The sequence below is a fragment of the Microtus pennsylvanicus genome, chromosome 2 (genome assembly GCF_037038515.1).
Source record: "Microtus pennsylvanicus isolate mMicPen1 chromosome 2, mMicPen1.hap1, whole genome shotgun sequence".
In the NCBI taxonomy this organism is placed as follows: domain Eukaryota; kingdom Metazoa; phylum Chordata; class Mammalia; order Rodentia; family Cricetidae; genus Microtus; species Microtus pennsylvanicus.
This window is the reverse complement of record NC_134580.1, coordinates 117,383,859-117,408,079: the sequence shown is the minus strand read 5'-3', so window position 1 is coordinate 117,408,079 and position 24,221 is coordinate 117,383,859. Positions and strand designations below refer to the sequence as shown.

General features: G+C 37.3%; 1 protein-coding gene across 6 annotated transcripts in view; it reads left to right on the top strand.

Annotated features, from left to right (window-relative positions):
* The window catches only part of Tasp1 (taspase 1), a 222,667-nt gene that overhangs the window by 140,002 nt on the left and 58,444 nt on the right, over positions 1–24,221 (top strand). For all 6 annotated transcript variants that reach the window (XR_012909713.1, XM_075962313.1, XM_075962312.1 and 3 more), the window contains one exon: positions 23,411–23,521. Coding sequence is in view for 5 of the 6 variants with exons in the window: in XM_075962313.1 (XP_075818428.1) it covers positions 23,411–23,521 (111 nt within the window). In the remaining variant the exon portion in view is untranslated. The remainder of the gene's footprint in view (positions 1–23,410; positions 23,522–24,221) is intronic.

The window sequence follows — 24,221 nt, the reverse complement described above, 5'->3', positions numbered from 1 at the left end:
TAGACTGTGTTGCTGAGCTCTGTTGCTCAGAGGGTTAACAATGTTCATTTCTTTTTTGACTCATGTTGTCTTCACTGTAGAATGAATTTATTTAGCTGTAACTCCATTAATTTGAAGAACATCTCTAACAACATTCTTTGATTTCTTTGTAACAAATTGACAACTTGGTTTCAATGATAAAGATATCAATGATGTCATGTAAGAAATAGTTCAGAGGTCGACTGGCTGCAGGTGACTGAATCTGAATCTCTGAATCTCCCCCGTGAGCACAAGTGCCTACTTTTTCTTTTCTTCCTTGTTTGTTTCTATCTTGGGATTACATCAGAATTCTGCATTACCAGATAGAAAATTGTTTATAGGTATGTTCTTTTAATTCTGAACCTTTCTTAGCCTCCTGAATGTTGGGATTACAGGTATGTGCCACCTTACCCACCTGTAGATTTTTTTATATATATAATTATTATTTAATTTATTCAAGGAAATGGTGAACATTTTCATTCCCCATCCCAATGTTTGTTTATGAACCAATTGCCGATCAAAAGGCATAGAATCACCCAAGAGCAAATGATGGGCTCAGGGCTTGTTTGTAGCTTGTGTACATTGTCATCCATGAGGGGAGTAGAAAGCAAAAGCAAACTGGGATTTTATTAGGAAGGAACAGGGTACCCTACACTTGAGACTTGCCGTCCTTTGCTGATCACTAATGAAGATGCTGTGGAGCTGTAGTTGCCAAGCATCTTTCTCGTTGTCAGGTGAGAAAGCTGAAGTTCAGATAGGGTAGGGTAGCCTAGTTCCCAAAGAATGCAAGGACTCTTTACTTGAAGGTGGTACAGAAATGTGGGAAAGCTGGAAAAAAATGCTAAGTTTAAGTTAAATTTTTTAAAAAATTATAGATATTATAGACTATATGTTTAGACAGTTAAAAATGTACTTTTCATACAAGTTTATTCTTAACAAAGCCATTTCTTTTACCATTATTTTTGGTTAGCAGAGAATTGGCTGTGGAAAATGGATGTTTTTGTTTTGAAAGATCAAATACAGTAGATGAAAACAATGCCACCACAAAGTTTGTTTATATCTTTGTTTCACTTAAGTTGAATGGATCAGATGAGGTCTGGCTTTTCTCATATTGTTTATGTTCTGCTTAGCTTCTTGGTTCTGGGGCAGGGTTCCCAGTTCTGTGAGGCTTTATATTCCACCTAAGTATCATTTACAAGATTATTTTGAAAATCAATAAAAATAGTTCTATTCAGTAAGCGTTATAAGTGTGCTAATATGATATAATGCGATGCTATTTCAGCAACACTGTAAATGTCCTTCAACTGTGTTGCCTTGGTTTCAGTCTACCTTTTTTTTAAGAGTAGGGAGGAAGAAGGGATCAGCCATAACTAACCACTAATATTTAAAATGAAGGGTCATTTGAATGCCTGACTCTTGTTTCATTTCTGTTAATATAAGGACATAACTAAATGTTTGATCTATATTTCACCTCTTTGTAATACAAACAGTGTGTGTAAATAAAATACATAAAATCTAAGTGACTGAGTTTGTTTTGGTTTTGTTTGGTTTTGGAGATCGGATTTCAGTATGTTGCCTAGACAGGTCTTAAAGTAGTGATTGTCTCGCCTCAGCGTCTTGAGTGCTGTCAGAAGTCTATGGCTTGCCCAGTGGCCATTTTCTTATTTCTCCTGATGTGTGTTTTCATGTAGACAGTTCCTTCGCTGTTACTGAAGTTCAGTGTGGTCTAGCTACAGGTGTATTGTCTATACTTTAGATATACATATGATGCTTTGTTATACACTAAGTTGATTAGCATATACATCATAGGGTTACCTTTTTGTAGTGAGAACAATATTAAGAGACACCATTTTAGCAAATATCAGATCTGTAATACATTATTAGTAATAATCATTGATCATCATGTGTACAGCAGGTCTCCAGGACTTACTATTTTTACCATGTTTCTTTTTTCTTTAGCAGTACTGGGGATCGAACCCTAGAACCTCGCACCTGCTTAGCAAGTGCTCCACCACTGAGCTATGTCTCTGCCCGTTATTCATCTTTTATCACAGATATATACTATTCGACAAAAACATTCCCAGTTCTCTGTTTTAGCCCTGCTAAGCATGCTTCTCTTCTGTAAGCCTGGTTTGTTAGGGTCACACGGGTAACTGAGCTCCTGTGTTATTTTTTCCTCTGTGTCTGGTTATCCTACTTAGCCTAATGTCCTTCCAGGTCATCCATATTGTCATAGATGGTTGGCTTTCCTTGTTTCTAAAGTTCAATAATATTTCACTCTCTATATATATAATGACATTTTGATTGTTCCTTCATTTTTGATATTTAGGATATTTCTATATTTTAACTCTTTTGAGTAATGCTACAGTGGACATAAATATATAGATATCAAGCTTTGTTTGTATGCCAAAAGTATATTGAATCATGGGGTAATTCAGGTTTTAATTTTCTGGGGAATCACTGCTACACTTGGAATGATGACTGAATCAATTTACATTCTCATCAAAACGTAAAAGTGCTTCCCTTTCCGACATCCTCACCAACATTTATTGTTTATTATTTTTCAATACTACAACCCTGGAATGTATTAACTGATATCTCATTATGGTTTTAATTCACATTTTTTCGGATATTTAGTGATATTGAGTACATCTTGGTATGTCTGTTGGGCGTTCTGTTTGAGAGAATGCCTTATGCTAATCCTTTTTGCTCATTTTAAAATCTGAAGTTTTTTTTTTTGCTATGGAGTTGTATGAATTTTATGTATGTGTGTTTTGGATAGTAACCCTTATATCCGATGTCGTTTGTTCTTTCTTTTTTATGTGGCAGTGTCTTAATGGAATATGGTCTTACTTCCTTAGCTTTGCTGTTGTTATCTACGATTTTACTGTCATACAAAAACAGTTCTAAGACCAGTGACCTAGAACCTTACCCCTCTATTTTTCTTTAGGAGTCCTGCAACCTAAGCCTTAGAAGTGAATTTGGGGAAATGATACCAAGAACAAATTACATTTTAAAAGTAGCATATCTAGTTTCCCCAAATTTGTTCCTTCCCCTTGTAACCTTTTATGAATCAGTAGTTTTGATGGTGCCTACTGGAGTCTCTGCTATTGGAGAGACTGAGGCAAGAGAGTCCTGGAGCTGAACATTGAGAGACCAGCCTGAAAACAATAAGACTGAGTTTCAGAAATAAATATGAGGGGACACTTATATGTGGGTTTGTGTTCTACTCCTCTGTATATCTGCCAGCTCTATACTGTTGTGATTATTATATCTTATATTATTTGAAGTTAGGAAGTAGTTCTGTTTTTGCTCGAGACTGTTTAGCTAATTAAGTCATTTTGATTAGCTTTTTAAAATTTCTGTGAAAAACATCATGGGAATTTCAATGGGGAGTACATTCTATCTGTAGTTTGATTTGGGTAGTTATGTATATTGTTACAACATTTATTTTCTCCAGTTTATGAACATAAATATTTGTCTGTATTTTATTTAATCAATGTGTGTTATTTGGGTCACAGTGGCTAAATTTATTTGTGTTTCTGTTTTTGGAATTTCTGTTCCAAGCAGTTTATCATTAGTTTATGAAACTATTTTTTATACTCCATAACCTTTTTGAGTTTATTAGTTCTTACATTTTCTTGGTAGAATCTTTGTAATTTTTCTCTCTGAAAAATACTTTCTTCTGTGGACAGAGAAAAACCACTTCTTTGCACAGCTGGGTTTTGAGCACTGCGTTGATTAGGTGGTGAGGAGCGTGGGTATTCTTGTCTTGATCCTACTTTGTCTTGTTTCCCGTCTTACAGCCAATGTTTTCAGCTTTCCTAGTGATTAACTATCAGATGAGAGTTTATGGTCAATAGCATTTGTTGTTTCCTCTCCTCCCCGCTTTGAGATAGGATATAGTCAAATTGTAGTTTGTAAAACCTCTGTAAAACCTCTCTTGCCTTCATCAACTTCTTCCGAATATTAACCACTCCAGGTACTTCATGTTACTAGAGGAACATGGAATAAATCAGCGTCTTGGACTGAATCCCACCCATCTGAGGAGCCCAGCGCTTGTTGACTCTGACTTCACTCTGTACCACGAGAGCCATAGGGTGTAGGACATTTCTCTTGGCACAGAACTTGAAGGGCAAAGTAAACGGTTTTTTTCTTACCCTCTTCAAGGCATTTATTGGACTTTGTGGTTCATGCTGTATTTGTGAATATCCCTGTTCAACTACCAGATTCCTGAATCCCCAGTTGCCACTAAATATAAGTACCGGTCAAAGCTGCTGCCTCTGTATGGAGATGACAACAGTAAACTCCCAGTCCCACCACTGTGCGTACACCACTCTGATGACCTGGATGTTGTGTCTTCTGTTCCCTCACAAATCCCTACTTTCCTTTCCCTTCGCTCTTCAGAAAATTGTGCGCCATTACCCCGGTTAAAAAAAAAGTTTACTTCAATATATATCTCTAAACAATATGCTGATTCATTGTTTTTTTTTTCTATTGACCTGTGGGAGTGTGGTATTATATAGCATATGTTGCCCATATCTTGCTGGTTTTTTAAAATGAGATATATTTCCTTAGAATTTGTTTTTATAGTTGTCTGTCACCATAATGCACTAACGTTACTTTCTCCTTCATTTATTATCTACTGATTTCTCTGAAAAGATAAACTTTGAATATCTGTTTGGCTCCTTTTAATGTATAGTTCATATAGGAAAGATAGGGAATATGTTCAGATATTTAAATTTTTATATCAGTTTTCAAAATAGTGGAAATTCCACCAGATGTTTATTTAAGTTTATCTTATGTATTTAAAAATTTTGAAAACAAAATAGCTTTAATGAACTCATAAGTAAAGACATGACACAGATAAAGGATGCCAATTAAATGCTTGCTCCAAACACAGAACTTTTTGGTAGTATAAGCCATTATTTCCTTCTGCTCTTTTGAACACTTGTGAATATAATGAATATAAACATTATCTAATATTTATATTGTGTTATAAACTCTACAGTATATCATTTTTTGTGTTAAGCAGTTGTTTTTTAAAAGGTGTACACACACACACACACCCCTAGTTATTTTTTTTCCAAAACTAAAATGAAAGTTCTGGGTTTATGCTGTTTAATGTTCTTAGTGTCCAAATCTGCTGCTGCTGGATCTCCTGAACTTCATTTATCTGAAGTGTCTTTCTCCCCCTTGGCTTTTAAACGGTATTTTCTTCCTCTCACTCTTTTTCTCCCTGCCCTCAGGCTTCTCAAATATTTTCTGTTAGCTTTTGTGTCCATTGTTTCTTTTAGGCAGTTTTGGAGTTGTCTTTTTTATGTAGTATGTCTTTTTCTTTTTCTGTTTTTAATATTTTCCTTTTGCCTTTCTAGCATTTGTCAGTATTGCAGTTTGGTATCATGGTTTGTATTTTTCCTTCTCAAATTTGCTGAGCTTCTTTGTCAATTAGTGTCAATTTTGGAAAACTGTCATATTCTCCAACTGTTCTGTCTGAGACTTCTGTTGGGGCCTGGGAGCATCCTATGGAAACAGGGACTCTCCTGCCATTTCCTCTCTCATTTCGTTAGATATTTTTCCCTACTCTATCAGATTGTTTCCTGTCTCTTTCTTCGTTTTAAGTCTATTGGTCTTGTTTTATTTTGTATTCCAAGCCATCTGATTTGATTAATAGCCTTTTTAAAAAATATTTATTTATTTATTTAATTCATTAAGTATACAATATTCTGTCTGCATATATGCCTGCAGGCCAGAAGAGGGCATCAGATCTCATTACAGATGGTTGTGAGCCACCATGTGGTTGCTGGGAATTGAACTCAGGACCTTTGGAAGAGCAGCCAATGCTCTTAACCGCTGAGCCATCTCGCCAGCCCTATAGTTTTTTTTTATTTTGAAATTTTTACCACTTCATGAATAAGAGTAATTTATATAGATCAATTTTTAAAATCTTATAATACCGACTTCTGGGCTCTTAGTTCACAACTACTGACTTTTCCTTCCCTAAATTTCTGGTTATCTTTTTATTTTTCCCAAGACTTTCTTTCAATTATTGATTATTTGTTTAAATATAATAATGAAACATTGTGTCAATCTCATCTGTAGGTGAGTTGCTACTCTATCCTTTCAACAGTGGATGCAGCTGTTTTGTTGATAATGTCAGTACTTAACCATTTTGGTTTTATGAGATGGCTGAGTCCAAAAGTCACTTGTTGCTCTTTTGTGGGATATTTTGATCATACTCTGACACTCCTCAGACTGCCAATAAATTTTCCCTGAATCGGAGTATGGAGCTAGCTACCAGCTAACCAGAGTTAGCCCTAGAGGTTTTGGAGGACCCATGACATATAGAGAGACACAGAAAGTAATAAGGAGGGACTTTGAAAGATTTGCTGCTCTTTTGGATTGAGCTTGGAGATAGGAAGAGGAGGTCACTGGCCGCTTTTCTGATCAATCAGATTTTAAATTATTTTTATTTTAAGTGCATTGCTGTTTTGCCTGCTTGTGTGTCTCTGTAAGGGTGTCAGATGCTCTGGAACAAAAGTTACAGACTGTTGTGAGCTGCCCTGTGTGTGCTGGAAATTTAACCTAGGTCCTCTGGAAGAGCAGCCAGAGTTCTCAACCACTGAGCTGTCTTTCCAGGCCCTCATTCTCAAATTTTATTTAATAATAGAACAATATAAGTAATTACTTCACTGCCCATCTTGATAGTCTGAGTTTACCTCACTGCATGCACATTCCTTCTCATTCTGCCTCTCTGTCCACCCCCACCCCCCACACACAACTACTATCAACATATCAACATCCAACTGTGTAACAACACATAGCCATGTAACAGTTTGGAGTCTGACCACAAGCAAAACACTAGGCTTTAATGTGGGAAGTCTTTCTGTCTATGTTTTGCATTTATTGGTTAATGAATAAAGCTGTTTCAGCCAGTAGTTTAGCAGAATGGAGTTAGATGGGAAACTAAACTGAATGCTCAGAGCAAGTAGGCGGCGTAAGGGAGAAGCCAGGTAGCCACTGCTGGGGACAGACACCTCCGCTGGAGCCCACCAAAACTTTGTCGGTAGGCCGCAACTTCATGGTGATGCACAGATTAATGGAGATGGGTTAGTTAAGGATATAAGAGCAAGCTAGAAACATTCTTTTTTTTCTATATTTTTGGTTTTGTTAATTTATTTATTCATTTAAAACCCAGCTACAGTTTCGCCTCCTTTTTTAAAAAAAATTTTTTATTGAGAAAAAGAAAAAAAAAGTTTCCGCCTCCTCCCAGCCTCCCATTTCCCTCCCCCTCCTCCCACCCTTCTCCCCCTCCCCCCACTCCTCTCCCCCTCCCTCTCCAGTCCAAAGAGCAGTCAGGGTTCCCTGCCCTGTGGAAAGTCCAAGGTCCTCCCCCCTCCGTCCATGTCTAGGAAGGTGAACATCCAAACTGGCTAAGCTCCCACAAAGCCAGAACATGAAGTAGGATCAAAACCTGGTGCCATTGTCCTTGGCTTCTCATCAGCCCTCATTGTTTGCCATGTTCAGAGAGTCCGGTTTTTCATAATCTATTGGCCAAACAATATTGCAAATAATATAGTTTCTGTGTGTTTATTGCAAGACTGGGCAGGACAGAAACCTCAGCCAACAAGAATCCTTTTTATTGAGATCTGAGACATCACCTGCTTCTGTCTTTTACATCCTAGCTGCTAGCTAATTGGGTTTCTTTGGGGAGGTTTTAAAATCTTCCTGATCTTGGCCCTTGTTTTTTTGCCTTTCTAGGCAGTAAGAGTGAGACACTATTGCAGCGTACTTGGAGAAAACCCAGTTAGTCTTACAGTTTGATGTGAAATATTTCTTACAAGTCATATATCTGAATAATTAGTCACAATAAGTAATAGAGTTTTAGAAGTTGTAAAATGTTTGGGAAGTTGGACCTAACTGGAAGAAGTGAGTAACTAGGGGCAGACCTTGGAAGTTTATAGCCCAGCCGTGTTTTCACTTCTTTTGCTCCACTAATGTATAAGAACGTAGGGCATGCTAGCCACGTGCAGCTACCAGGATCCAAAGTTTCCCGACTGCTCAGACCCGAATAATACACAGAAACTATATTAATTGTAAACCTGTTTGGCCTATTAGCTCAGGTTTCATATTAACTAACTCTTACATCTCAAATTAACCCATTTCTATTAATCTGTGTAATGCCAGGAGGCTGTGGCTTACTGGTAAGATTCTGGGCATCAGTCTTCTTCAGCAGCTACATAAGATAACTTTTGGGTAATTTCTGTTCTAGTATTTCTTGTATTTTAGTTGGATGCAGATAATTTAATATGATGCCCATGTCTCCCCCTCATCAGCACATTTGTTTCCCTGTCTGCTCTCAAACCACCCCAATGAGGGTGTTGAATAGCGAAAGTGGTAGGCAGTGGCTGCCAGCAGATGAAGACTTTTCTGTTGTACTTTTTTGGGGGGGAGGTTTGTTTATTTGTTCTTTTGAGATAGGGATTCTCTGAAGCTTTGGAGCTTCTCCTGGAACTAGCTCTTGTAGACCAGGATGGTCTTGAATTTACAGAGATCCACCTGCCTCTGCTTCCCAAGTCCTGGGATTAAAGGAGTGCACCACACCACCACAACCCGGCTTTACTTTATGTGACTTCTAAATACTGAATGTTGTTTTAAGCTTTGAGTGCAATTTAAAAACTGATGGAATGATTTATGTTGTCTTTCTATTGTAAGAGGAATTATTGGGAAATAATATCAGCGCAAATTTCTCTTTAGTTTATAAGAGGCCTGGAAATTGAAATCAACCTCATAAATCACATCTGAGTTTTGATTCATTAATCCAGGTATTGATGATACTATTTTATAAGTATATAAGTTATAAGTTACATTGGTAGTTATAAGTTAAATTTATGGTACAGCATAAGGATGTTGCTTGCATTTTTGTTTGTGGGCCTTACTCCACACATCTAACACACATATGTATTTTATATTACATCTACACATTAAATATTTATAACAGTCTCTTGGCCTTTTTGGCTAATGTATACTATGGCTTTGTGGCAAAATAAAGTCTCCTTTTTTTATTTGGTAGTTACCTTAGGGACTTACAGTTTTAGTACCTTGCAGATAAAATTGGGGCCCTCTGCCATCTTATGCTTCGATGCCAGAAATGCCTGTTGAGCTTCTTGTTTTCAGATTATTATTCTTTGATTTTGACCGTTACTCAGATTTTTATTTTTTAAGAGATTTATTCTTCTTTTATGTGAATGTGTGTTTATGTCTGTGTGAACAAATGCTATATGTGTGCAAGTGCCTGCAGAAGCCAGAAGAGGGCATTGGGTTTCTTGAAATTAGAGTTATAGGTGATTATGAGCCCACCTGGTAAGGGTGCAGTGACCCAATCTTGGGTCCTTTAGAAGAGCAGCAATTGCTTTAATTGCTGAGCCATTGTTGCAGCTTCAAGTCTCAGGGTTCTCAAGGCTTTGAGGATTTTTTTTTCTGTCTTTCCTTTTTTCATGTATTGAAACAATAACTATAAGATTTAGGTCTTAGAATTTTAGTGAAATCAATTCCTTTCTTCTTTGTCAGTTAGTGATGATATGCCTTCTCTAAGTCAATTATAAACACCCGATGAAATGTTTGCAAAGCCTAAATATACAATAATTGGCCATTTAATGGTAAATCAGTGAATCAGTGACCTTTCCCCTTCCATTGTAAAGATTCTGTATAATTGAAATTAATCTAAATGTGCTTATTATTAATCAATGATTAATCATAAGTAGTCTCTCCCCTGTAAGCACATTAACTGAAGTATTAATAATATTAAAAATAATGATAACAATAATAATTACTTTTATGATTACTATTGAGACAGGATTTACTTTGCATCCCAGTCTGGCCTGGAATGCACTATTTAGTCCAGACTGCCTTACTCTTAATAAACTTCATGCTTTAGCCTTCCTACGGCTGAGATTATAGACTTGAGCTTTGACACCTTGTTTGAAACTAAATTTTAAGCATAGATTTATTCAAGTTCTAAAAGTATTTGCAGGTATAAATATTTTTGTCTTATGGGGACTTGAATGTCATTTACATGAAGCCATTGGAATTTTCAAATGAGGAAGCCATGGCATAGAGATCCCAAGTGATTCACCTTAGTTTGACATCTGGAGCTGCCCTGTCTGTGGGTTCCCTCTCAAACAGAATAGAAATCTAGATTGGCAAAGAATATGAACTGAGTACCATAGTGTTACTTTTTAAATGGTTGTTGCCCTAATAGAGTTCTCAGGTATAGAGAAACCTAATGTTTTTACAAGTAATGTGTTTCTCACTTGAGTACCAAAATACTGATCCATGCTTAGGCACAATAACAATTAGAACCATACTTCTGCTGCAGGTGGTTGCTTCTCATTTGAAAAAATAATCTCTCCTTGTCCATTTGACCATGACTCTCTAATTTCAGTGTTGTGATTTAAGTAACTATTTTAAAGTAATTAACAGAAGAAAAAAATCATTTGCTCTCAGAGTGAACACTGAGGGGGAGTCGATAGAGACTGTGGAGGAGGACAGTGTGTGGAGCCATAGACATTCTGACGTGACACTGCTTTCTTTAGTGGAAAGTCTTTACTATGTTTAAGTCTCTTTAGGTGTGTTCTAATTTATGGCAGTATCACATTCACAAAACCAAAAATTTCCCTGTTTATATAGCTAATTAATTGTTTAGACAGCTAAAACTTTTGTAGTTTGGCTATATCTTTTCAGTAAAACTGCTAATAGTGATAAACATTAGATAGCTATTATATGTCCATATAAGATCAGATGTTTGTCTGTGTTGAATTAAAACTATTGATATATTTTTCTTTTGTGAATAAGTATGGAATTTAAAACATATATTAATCACACCCCAATCTTTAAAAGATAGTACTTTTGCATTATAATAAAAATAGTTTTTTCCTTTGGTTACTTACTATTAAGCAAAGATTACACGAAAAGGCCTGAGTTGTTTTTTAATCTTACTGCTATAAATACTCCAAAGTATGATGACAATTATGTAATAGAACTAAAAACACTGTGTTGAGAAACACTGTGTGTATTGGTGAGCTAGCCTTTGAACTTGACTGTTTTAGACATAGTCACCACTTACTCCATCTCTCTATAAAACTCCTTATGTTTTCCTCTTTTATATAATAGATTCCAGGTTTGATAGCCAAGGGAACACTGTGAAGACTGAACTCATGTGTGTTCTCTCACTTTTAAGGCAGCCTTCTCTGTAATTTCACAAGACAGGCTTGAAAAGCAGAAGGAACCCAACTCCAAAACTGGCAGTAAATCCTCTGACAGGGAAAAGGTGACGCACTGTGTAATAAATTCCTTTGTTGAAAAAGAGATGTCGCAAGACTGAAAAGTGAAGTACCGAATGTTTCCTTTTAAATTTGGAAAGGCCTTTGCTTATTACTTATCTGTCCCCGTGGACTTATCACAGGCCTGTGTTGAAAGGTCTTTTCAAATGTTCAATACTTTCAGTGAGCGTGAATGGCAGCATTTATATGATGACATATGTACTTCAAAATCATGTGTGGTATGCCAGTGCTACCTACTGAATATGGGCTTTTGTTGCAGCTGATCCTGTGTTCCTGTGTTTTGGCTGCTTAGGAATGTAGGATACTGTCTCTCTTACGTATGCATCTTTTATTTCTGCCCCTCTGGGGATTCTTGATATCAGAAGTGAGGTTAGAAGAAATTATGAGATAATGAGTTATATTTAAAAATGCTAATCTCATTTAGGCTGGCTCTATGGAAGGATTATATTATATAGTGGCTCTTACCCAGAAAGAAAAATGGCTCTTGGATCCTCAGAAGACATCAATTGCAAATAGCTTTTGAGGTAGGGGTGCAGCTTATGAGAACTCTGTCACCCTTATTAGAATGGTGATTGTCTCGGTCTTGTGCAGGAACTTTCCAGGTAGCCATAACTGCTGTGAATTCCTGACATGCCTTGTCTAGAAAATAGCATCTCACAGCCCTTCTCCCCGACTTCCAGCTTGTATAATCTTTCTTCCCCATTCTCCATGATGTTCCTGAACTTAGAGGGGGCTTGATGTAAATGCCCTATTTAGGGCTGAACACCGTTTGTTGAAGATACTGTCTTCTCCAATGTTTATTTTTGACACTTTGGTAAAAAATCAAGTGGTCCCAGTGAATGACCATTTATATAGCTTCTATATTGTTTTTATTTATTTGATGGTACTATGTTGGTTTTTGTACCTTGGTTCTGTAGTATAACTTGAAATCAGTTTTGATGATACCTTCAGTATGTACTTTTATAGTGGAGAGTGGAGATTGTTTATGGTATCTGGGTGGGTTTTGTTGTTGTTGTTGTTGGTGGTGGTGGTGGTGCGTGCATGCATGTGTGTTTCCATATGAATTTTAAGTATTGCCCCTTCTCTTTTTATGAAGAATTTTACTAGAACTTTGTGATTACATTGAATCTGTAGATTGGTTTTGGTAGGATAGCTATTTTAATTTTTTTTAATTATTTGATCCTTGAGCATGGGAGATGCTTCCATCTTCTAGTGTTTTTAAAGTTTTCATTTATAAATCTTTACATTTTTTGTTATGTTTATTCTTGTTTGCTTGCTTGGTTGATTGGTTTAAGGCTATTATGAATGGGGTTCTTTCCCTGATTTATTTCTCAGGATATTTTCATTAGTATACAGGAAGGCCACTGATTTTTTTTTCATGTTAAATTTGTATTCTACTACTTTGAAGAAACTCTCAGTTCTGAGAGTTATCTGGGACAGTTTTTTAGGGTATCATTTATATGATCATATCATCTGCAGATAGATAACTTGACTTTGTCATTTCTTATTTGTGGCCCTGTTACTTGCTTCTCTTGTTTTATTGTTCTGGCTAAGACTTCTAGTACTTTAATGAGTGGGAACAGAAAAAGCTTTACACCTTTTTCTTGATCCTGATTTTTATGTAAATGCTTTGAGTTTTCCCCCATTTAATGTTGGTCATAGGTTTACCATATACATAGCTTTTATTAGATTTTATGTGGATTCTGGGGATCTAAACTCAGGTCCTCATGCTTGTTCAATAAGCACTTTACCATTTAAAAGAGCTCATACAGCTTTTGTCTTTCTGAGTTTGGATCTCCTTGGTTAATATTATATTTTTTCAGATTCATTCTAGACACATGGAACATCAAAGAATATAAGAGACCATGTTTGTATGGGTTATCTGGGTTAATATTAGGGTGGGGGATGAGTCTGAAGGAGAATCTGTTAACATATACCTTGTTTAAGATGCCCTGATATCTAATACTTTACATTTTAATTAAAATTTATTATAAGAAGAATGTAACTAAAGTTGTTTAGTAAGCTCATTGGAAATAAATGTTGATGTGGGAGGTGATATATGCTGTGTGTTTTATTGCCATTGGTTAATAAAGAAGTTGCTTTCGGCCAATGGCTTATCAGAATAAAGCCAGGATGAAGGAGATATAGAGAGAGAGTAGGTGGAATCAGAAAGAAGCCATGTAGCCACCCACAGGAGACAGACACACCAGAACCTTGGCGGTAAGCCACAGCCACATGGCAATACACAGATTAATAGAAATAGGTTAATTTAAGATATAAGCATTAGCCAGAAATACACTTAAGCTATTGACCAAACAGTATTGCAATTAATGCAGATATCTGTGTGATTACTTTGGGTGTCTGGGCAGCTGGGAAATGAATAAGCAGTCTCTGTAGAAGCTGAGGAAAATTGCAATACAAATAAACATCAAGCAAAACCTATTATAATATACATTCCCTGAACAACTACAGAAATGTTTTATGTCAGACTAAGAAAACTCTTTATCATATTGTCTGTTTTATTTTAATAATGGAAATTTTGATAATGGGAATTTTATTCAAGTGGTCATTCATAGTCTGTGAGACAGTTTACTTTGCTTTGAAGCATAGTCTCAGACCACAATTATAGATCACTCCCAACAGGAGTGGCACTATTAGGAGGTGTGGTCTTGTTGGAGGAAGTATGTTACTGTGGGGGCAGGTTTTGAGGTATCTTTTGCTCAGGCTTTCCTTAGTGTGACAGTCAGCTTCTTGCTGCCTTCCAGTTAGGATGTAGCCAGCATCACGTCTGCCTGCATGCACCATTCTCCCCTTCATGGTGATAAGGGACTGACCCCCTGAAACAGAGATCTACCACAGTTAAATGTTTTTTTTTTTATAAATATTACAGTCATCATGGTATTTTTTCACAGCATTAGAAACCCAAACCAAGACACTTACTGACAAGCAGATATAGAGCATATGGAAGGAAATATAGATACATGCTCTGTGGATGAGCTTTGAAGGCATTGTGCTAAGTGAAATTAGCCAGTCCCAAAAGTGAAAAAAAAGGGGGTGGTGGTGCTTGTAATGGCACTTAATCTCTTGCATTTTACTTGCCTGTAATTTGAGGACAGGAGCAGGGAAGACAGGCTAAGGAAAATTGACTAAGAATCAACTGAATTAGTTTCACGTGACTTGCACCAGTCTTTGAGTTAGTTTCTCTGAGACAGAAAGTAGAGTGAATGGTGTTTTCCATGATGGTGAGTCGAAAGCAAGAAACTCGTTTTTAGCATCAAGTTTCAGTTTGAGAAAATGAAAAAGTTCAGAAGATGAATGGATCTGGTGGTCGCACAACTGTGTACTCAAAAATGATTAAACAGTAATTTGGTATCACGCACAATAAGGATGCAGGCGACCTGACCAAGGAGAGTCCAATTAAAGATGTCTAAACATGTGTTTATTTTTAAATGTTTTAAAATGTCAACATAATGAGATTCCTGGGAGAGTATTAGAGCTAGCCACGGTATCTGGCAGTGCTTTCTTTTTTTTAATGATTATATTGTATTCATTTATTGTTTCTTTTATTTTTGAGATTAAATACATCATCTCCCCTTTCCTTTCATTCTTCCAATCTGTCCTATATACCCCAACTTGTTCTCTTTCACACCCATTGCCTCTTTTTTCAGTAATTGTTAGTACATGCATATTTGTATATTTGGACATATTCCTAAATATATAACCTCCTCAGTCTGTATAAAGTTATTTGTATAAGTGTTTTTAGGGATGACCACTTGGAGTTGGATAATCAATTGGTGTGTTCTTCCCTGGAGAAGACTCTCTTTTAGCAGTGCTTTCTGTTAACCATGTCTGTCCTTGTTGCCCTGCCTTCCTTGATGCTTATGTATCCTGCCATTTGGTCACAAGATTGCTGTTGCTTCTCATACTTAATCATCTACAGGCATCGAAAATTAGAGTTAGGTACACATGGTAGGCTTGTTAGTACTTATTCTCCAACATCTACTTAGTCCCTCATATTTCAAAGCCTGCTTGCGTTTGACTAAGAACATATAACTGTTTCTGCCAACGCTAGAATGATAAAATCTTGTGTAGAAATGATATGTTCATTCCAGACAGTGATTGTTAGTTTTAAGTGTCAACTTACCACTACCAATAGTTACCAGGGAAGCGAGTCTTGCTTGAGAAATTGTTTAGATAAGGTTGGCCTGTGGGCATGTTTGTAAGGGCTTCATGATTGTTGATTGATGTGGGAGGAACCACTCTGACTGTGGGCAGCACGTCTATTTAATGGGCTATCCTTTGAACAGAGTGAATGGAAAAGCTAGGCCAGCACACACAGTAAACAAGCAGGCAGTGTGGGTGCATTGTTTCCCTCTGGGCTGTGGGTGTGATGTAACTGGCTCTTGAGCTCTTGTCTGACTTCCCTGAAATGATGGCAGTAGTCTTGGATTGTGAGCCCAGTAAACTCTTTTTTTCTCTTAAGCTGCTTTTGGTTAGGTGTTTTATCACAGCAACAGAAATAAACTAGAATATAGCCTAAAGCAGGAAAATAGTCCTGCTTGACTTTTAAATTACATACTTTATTCAAACAATAGTACATTTATAGATGATGGAACTGCTGGTATTTTTTCTTAAATATGTGACCCAAATTTGACCTGCAACATTAATCATTATTATGGGTTTGTTAAGTCACTGAAATTTGGGGTTACTTTTGTGCCTGTATTGGTATTCTGATGAATAACCAAAGGTGCATTTTTTTTCCAATTGCATTTGATGAAATGAGGGAAGTGTAGACCCTTTTTCAAGAGTAAGGGAATAAGCATAAATTATTGAAGCATGGGATTTTCCCGGGAGAAAAGCAGAGGAGGAGCTCCAAGGCGAATGGAAAACATTTAAAAAGCACTTTAATTAATAAATAGTAGCTTTTGGTAAAGTGTGATGGTGATTCCCCACCCCCTCACATATGTACAGCAGAGGCTTCCAGAACCCAGATAAGGCACAACTCACACCGAAGTACCTGTTTTTACAGAGAGATTCTTTATTATGCTGGGAAGAAAAGTTAAAGTGACTACTTTCTAACTCAGTATTTACCAGAGGTAATTTTTAAGAGGAGAAGAAGTGGAGGTCTGTGTTAGAATGGAATGCAGGAGGAAAGGAAACAGGGGGACGAAGGAGGAGGGAAAGGGCACAGGGGTGTTTGTCCAGGACGGAGAAAGGACCACCTCTGCATGGAAAGGAGACAGACTTGGCCCATAGGCAAATGGGATTTATAAAGGTAAAATGGCAAACCCTGTGTTAGACTGAGGTGTTTAATTTTAATTGTACATTTTTATTTAGGTGAACTAAAGTGGAGTTCTGATTGCTGGACTTCAATACTTTAAGTATTGGTAGTCAGCCTCTCTATCAGACAACTCAGCTTTGATATTACCTTTCTCAGGAAGCATTCAACTACTACTAGAGCACAGAATTACATCATTCCACATGTGAAAAGGATTACCCCTGTGAATGCATTATCCTCACACTGATCAGCTGTGCATGCATGTTGAACGTCTTTTAACATTCATCACAGGGAGCATATTGCCACTCTTCCCTAGCTCATCTTTTGTTGAGGCAGCAACTGTATGACTTTTTCTAGGAAAACACGAAGAAAAAATATCTATTTACACGAGATAGGGAACCAATGACAGATCAAAGTGCAATAGGATTGGATTGGAATTGTTTACATGAACACTGATGAGGAGACGTACAGGAATGTCAATGACTCAGGATCAGCAGGATCACTGAAATGTCTGTTTCACTCTGGGTACCCATTCACAAAAGTTGTCTGTGTTCCTGGAGCTGAGTGACTTGCAGACAGCTGCATGAGTAAGAGATTCTTCTCTCCTCAGCAATTGCTACTGAATGTATAATTCTGGGAGGACATTGCCAGTTTTGTAAGTTTTTTGAGGGATGAAGGCTACTTGATTATGGCAAATGATTTTTTTTTGATGTGTTCTTGGATTCTTTTTGTCCGTATTTTATTGAGTATTTTTGTATTAATGTTCATAAAGGGTCTGTAGTTCCCTTCTCTCTTCTGCTGGTTAGCTTGGATAAGGATTTGTCTATCTTGTTGATTTTCTTGAAGAACTAACTCTTTGTTTCAATGATTCTTTGTATTGTTCTCTTTGTTTCTATTTTATGGATTTTAATCCTCAATTTGATAATTTCCTGGCGTCTATTCCTCCTGGGTGAATTTGCTTGTTTTGTTCTAGAGCTTTCTGGTGTTCTGTTAATTCCACAGTGTGGGATTTCTCCAACTTCTTTATGTAAGCATTTAGTGCTATGAACTTTCCTTTTAGTACTGCTTTCCTAGTCTTGCATAAGTTTGGGTATGTTGTACTCTTATTTTCATTGAATTCTAGGAAGCTTCTAATGTCTTTATTTCTTACTTGACCCATTGGTGATTCAGTTGAGCATTATTCAGTTTCCATGAGTTTGTGGGCTTTCTGCAATTAGTGTTGTTGTTGAATTCTAACTGTAAGCCATGGTGATCCAATAAGATACAGGGCATTATTCCATTTTTTTTTTGTATCTGTTGAGATTTGTTTTGTGGTTACTTTTAGAGAGGGTTTCATGAGGTGCTGAGAAGAAAGTCTACACTTTTGTGTTTGGAATGTTGTATAGATATCTGTTAAGTTCATTTGTTTAAGTTTCTGTCTGGCAGACCTGTCCACTGGTTAGTGTGTGAGGTTTGATGTGTGATTTAAGCTTCAGTAGTGTTTCTTTTACATATGAGGGTGCCCTTGTATTTGGGGCATAGATGTTCAGAATTGAGACTTCATCTTGATGGATTCTTCAAGTGATGAATATGGAATGTCCTTCTTGATCTCTTTTTATTACCTTTAGTTTGAAGTCTATTTTGTTAGATATTAGGATAGCTATACCAACTTGCTTCTTAGGTCCATTTGATTGGAAAGTCCTTTCCCAACCCTTTACTCTGAGGAAATGTCTGTCTTTGAAGTTGAGGTGCGTTTCTGGTATAGAGAAGGATGAATCCTGTTTTTGTATTTATTCTGTTAGTTTTTTTTTATAGGCGAATTGAGTTTATTAACAAAGGGATATTAATGACCAGTGATTTTTTAATTCCTTTTACTTTTTGGTGGTAGTGTGTTTGTGTTTCCCTTCTTTAGGATTTGCTGCTGTGGAATTATTTATTCCCTGTGATTTTTGTAGGTACAACTAACTTTCTTGAATTGGAGTTTTCCTTCTAGTGCTTTCTGTAGGACTGGATTTGTGGATAGGTATTGTAAATCTGGTTTTGTCATGGTATATCCATGAAATATATTTTTTTCTCCATCTATGGTGATTGAAAATTTTGTTGGGTATAGTAGTCTTGGTTGGCCTCTATGCTCTCTTAGTGTCTGCATAATATCTGTTCAGGGCCTTCTAAACTTTTAGAGTTTCCATTTAGAAGTTGGTTGTTATTCTGACAGGTCTGCCTTTATATGTTACTTGACCTTTTTCCTTTTCAGCTCTTAATATTCTTTCTATTCTGTAGATTTTGTATTTTAATTATTATGTGGCAAGGGGACTTATAGTGCTGTATTATTTATGTTTGAATAAATAATGCTTTCCTGAAGATCAGAGGGCAAAGCAGTCATACTAGCCAACTACAGACTAGAGAGTAGTGGCACACACCTTTAATCCTGGACTGGGGAGACAAAGGCAGAGGGACCTTTGAGCTCAAGGCCACAAGCGTGTCTAAAGGAGAAACAAAGCTCACACAGAGGTAATCCCAGCGCTTTGGTTTCCACACCTTTAATCCCATCGTTAGGGAGGTGGAGATAGGAGTGATGATATGGCTGGGCGGAAGAGGAATATAAAGGGGAAGAGACAGGAGCTCAGTGGAGTGTGAAGTCTGAGGTTGGTGGAGAGCATTGCAGGATCATCCCGTTGTCTGAATCTTGTTACAGGCAAGATGTCTATAGTGGCTTGGCTGCTTTGCTTTTCTGATCTTCAGGTTGAACTACAATATCTGTCTCTGGGTTTTTATTATTCAAGCTACAGGGATTTGGGGGGGGGGCTTTCAGTTTGTTTGGTGTTCTGAAAGCTAATTGTATTTTCATAGGTATTTGCTTTTTTAGATTGGGAAAGTTTTCTTCTATGATTTTGTTGAATATATTTTCTGTGCCTTTGAGCTGGTATTCTCCTTCTATTTCTATTACTCTTAAGTTTTTGTATTTTCATGGTGTCCCAGATTTCCTGGATGTTTTATGGCATTAATGGTTGTTTTTTTTTTTGACTGATGTATCTGTTTCCTCTATCATATCTTCAACAGCTAAGATTCTCTCTTCCAACTCTCGTATTATTTTGGTTATGTTTGTATTTGTAGTTCATGTTCATTTACCTAGGTTTTTCATTTCCAGGATTTCCTTGGCTTGTGTTTTCTTTATTGGCTCTATTTCAGTTTTCAAGTCTTCCTTTACTTGTTTGATTGCTTTTTTTTTTTTTGGCTTTCTTTCAGAGATTTATTGATTTCTTTCCATTTTTTTTCTTTTTCTCCATTTCTTTAAAGGAATTTTTATTTCCTATTTAAGGGTCTCTGTCATCTTCATGAAGTTATTTTTAAGGTCATTTTCTTCTGTTTCTGGGTTACGATGTTCAGGTCTTGTAGGACTATGAGGTTTTGGTAGTGTCATATTGCCTTTTAGGTTGTTGAATGTATCCTTGCTTTGGCATCTACCCATATCTTATTCCAGTTGGTGCAGGCAGTGTCTTTCCCTCTTCATCCCATCATTGCTGTTGGTGTCTGTGTCTCAGGGAACCTCTCGGACTGACTGGTGCAGTCACTGTATTTCTCAGGGAGCCACTGAAGTCTTGGGGAGATGGGTGGGTTTGGAAGTGGGACTTTTAGATTGCAGACTCCAATATGGGGGTGTATGTGCTGGAGGCTTGCCCTTGCACTGAGGTGGCGGGGGCAGGGAGGAGGTTTTGCCTAGGGACCTAGTGCCTAGAGACTGGGCTGTCCATCTGATATGCTGGTCAATCATCTCTTGGTCCTCTCTATCCAGTTGCAGTCTGTATCTTCGGTAGCCACCGAGGTTGCTGGGGCTAGGGGCAGTAGGTGCATTTGGGGGTGGAAAGGGTCTTGTAGATTGCAGCTTCCATGGCTGGATGGAAGGGAGGGTGCTGGGGCAGCCTGCCTACAGGAGGCTTGCCTTAGTCCCTGAGGCTTGTGGGGAAGGAGTCCGGGGTTTTATGCCAGAACCTAGGGCCTAGAAACTGGGCTGTCCAGCTGAGAGATTGGCATTCACATCTGGTCCACTCTATGCAGTTGCAATCTGTCTCAAATAAGCTTTTTAAAAGGAAACCATTGGCCCTAGCTAACTCTTACATTTTAAATTAACCCATATCTATTCATTTTCTTGCTGCCCTGTGGCTCATGGCCTGTTACCTCATTTTATATATGTCCTGCTTCTGCTGTATCTGCCTGGTGACTCTGTTCTTCCCAGTGTCCTCAGTTTGGTTTTCCTGCCTAACCTTATCCTGTTCTTCTATTGGCTAGGCGGCTTCCTTATTAAACCAATCACAGCCAAATTTACATAACGTACAGAAGATTAATTCCACAGTACAAATAAATATAAATAAAAGAAGATGTAGTGAAAAATATATTTCTCATGGTATGAGTAAAGAACGAATCTCAAAGTTAAATAACATTTGAGTCAAGCTTCAATTCTATTGCAGTATGTTCTAAGAAACTTTGGTATTTAGTAGATAAAAACTCCAATTTTCTTTCATTGGAATACATGGTAGAAAAAGTTTTGGTGTCCTAATCCCTATGTTAAAGGTAATAATATACCAGAATATAAATCAGAATTGTAATAGTTTTTTAATAAAACTCAATCACTGGTAAACCCTTTTTACTCTCCTAAATTTAATAAGAGGGAAATGCCTTCCTGACACATCTAAATTTTGATGTACTATCATAACTTCATGTGTTTTAGCTGTTTTACTTGAGGCATATGTACATAACTTTTGGAGCATCATTTAGTTTATAATGTGCTCACTTTCTGATTGTCACAATTACCCCAGAGCATAACATTTCTTTATTCCACATCAAATATATGCCCAAAGGGAATTAAAATTTATGGGGTTTTGTGAACTTAGCACAATGTCCTTACACAGTAAGTGTCAAACATGTTTTTTAATTACTCGTTTTATTTCTTTCTGCTTATAAAACAAACATTAGTGAACAAAATAATCCTTTATATTAAATTCCACAGGGAGTTTTGTCCAGGTTTAGATATTTCCAAAGAGATCTTGAAAATGTCTTTTTCGTAAGATATCAGGCAGTTTGAAAGTTGTGCTTAGACTTACATATACTTTTCATATCTTGGCATGAGTGAACATTGTACATATAACATGCAATATGTGCATATCTGCCTATACATTTAAGGAAAGTTATAATTGGAGCAGCGTGAACAGAGGAGGAGATGTGCCTGTATGAAGAGGACATTTCTGACATGAAAGGCGACAACATGGCTTAATGGTTATTGTATATAATGAATGTTGTTGCCCTTACACAAGTGGTTTCTGACCGGAGAGATGGCTCAGTTGCTAAGAGCACTTCTGTTCGAGAAGACATGGGCTTGATTCCCAGCACACCCAGGCAATTCAGCAGCTCCAGTTTCAAGGAATCTTAACAGCCTCTTCTGGCTTCTCAGCACCACACATGCACACAGTGTACAGACATTTATGCGCGTATTGAAAATAAAAATAAATAATTTTTAAACCAGCAAAAAATTAAAAGTAGTTGCTTAATTTAGCTGTTTTAGTCCAAGCTTCATTATGATTGTTGAGATGCCCCTTTGTTCACTTGTTTTCTCCCATGTATATGTGTGTGTCGTGGTGTTCGTGTGCATGTATGCAAAGTGCAGAAACATTGAGTTGTGCCTGGTCCTGCTTGGACTCTGAGTGGATCCTAGACACTCTTTTGTGGAGCTGCTTCTTCAGGCAGCTGAAATATGCTTTTCTTTTAGGTTCCCAGAGGATCATGATACCAGCTTTAAACATTTACAATTTTTTTCTTTTAGAAAGGAAGCTGCTCCTTTCCAAGAAATGTTCTATTAAAACTCACCAATCCTTAAATTAAGCTTCTTTGATTCTGTTTTTGCAGTAGCTACTACTGTAGAACTTCTATTCATTACTCTAATTAGTTCAAGTAGTTCAAGTTTATCTCATGTTAAAATCCTCACCTCCCTCCCTTTCCTTCCCTCACTTTTTCTCCCTCCCTCTTCCCTTTCTCCCTCGAGACTACCTTCCTCTCTTTGTTTTACGTGTATGAGTATTTTGCCTATGTGAATGTATGTGCATCGTGTGTATCCAGTACCCACATCAGTCTGGAATCACAGACAGTTGTGGGTGCTGGGAACTGACCCTAGGTGAATCATCTCTTTAGCCCCAAAGTACACTTTTTCTTTAAAACTATGGAAAAGTAGTTTTTTAAAGCTCCTAAAAGTTCTGTGAGTATTAAAGAATGTAAGAAAGCTGCTGCTTTATCCTGTCCCTCACACTGCTGGTGTATGGACTTTCTCAAGCAAAGGTAGGGAGAGATTTAGGTTGCCCCTGGATGTCTACATTTCTCTCCAGCCACCCAGGCAAGTGGAGTGTCAAAAAGAAAACGAATGACTGACAGCTGTGGGTCCATTTATTAAATGGGAGGCTGAGACCACCCAGCAGGATGGTTTGTATTTACTCACTAGTGGGATTGGGAGAGAATCCTAGGTGCAGAATCTACATTCCCGTGTTATAGAAATTGTCCAGCTGAAAGACAGTTTCTTTTATTTTTGACTATTTTCTTTTGAGATTAAGTAGCCCCATGTTTGTTTATATTCTATCGAATATCGTTACTAAAATTACCAAACTGTTCATAGAGGTCATTTCATTCCCTCACTGGGTTGTCCTGTTACATAGCTACTTTGTAAGTTTTGTGCAAGGGTGTTTTATATTATTGAGACAAGCAAAGCAGTCAGTATTGTTTTCCTCATCTGTTGTTTTTCTTGGACTTGTAGGATGTGGAGAGCATCTTGTGCGCACCATACTGGCTAGAGAATGTTCACACGCTTTACAAGCTGAAGATGCTCACCAAGCTCTGTTGGAGACTATGCAAAACAAGTTCATCAGTAAGTGCAACTTTGGGAAAAGGACACCGTCTCCATATAGAGCATTTCCGTCAGCTGTATATATTAGGAATCGGTTTTCCCACATAAACCTCTAGACTTGTCTTCACTGCCTAGCATGAAGTTAGACCTTCAGAAAGTATTATTTGTAAGTAGAAATTCTATTACAGTAGCTGCTACAGCAAGAGATCAGCTATTTAATTAATTTAATGTCTAGATTCGAGACATTATCTAGCATTAAAGTGACAAGTACTAAAATAGAAATCTGTAAAAGAAATTCAAGGGGCAATGTGCTATAGCATGTTTGAAATGCAGTTATTCTTCTCATGTTATTGGCATGTGCACTGCACAGGGTCAAGATGGAATCCTACATTTGCCCAGTCCTCTTACTAGATGTGCATATATGTATGTGTTGATGTGTTGGGGAATAATCTGAGGATGGAGGACAGAAATTTCCTTGTTTGCTTTTTTGAGTTGAGGAAAGAATAAGTGGAAAAAGTGGTCTATTTAGGTTTTGAGACAAAGTAGATATGACACTCCTGTTCTAACCAGGATAGAAGCCATATGATAGATTAAATGGGTGAAGTCTAAAAAGAAGACTTTTAAACTAAGCTAAACAGTAGTTATAAGACAACTGGAGAGAGTGTTTGCTACTGTGCTGGGTAGTGTTTATGTGAACTTGACAGTATCTGAGGGTCATCTG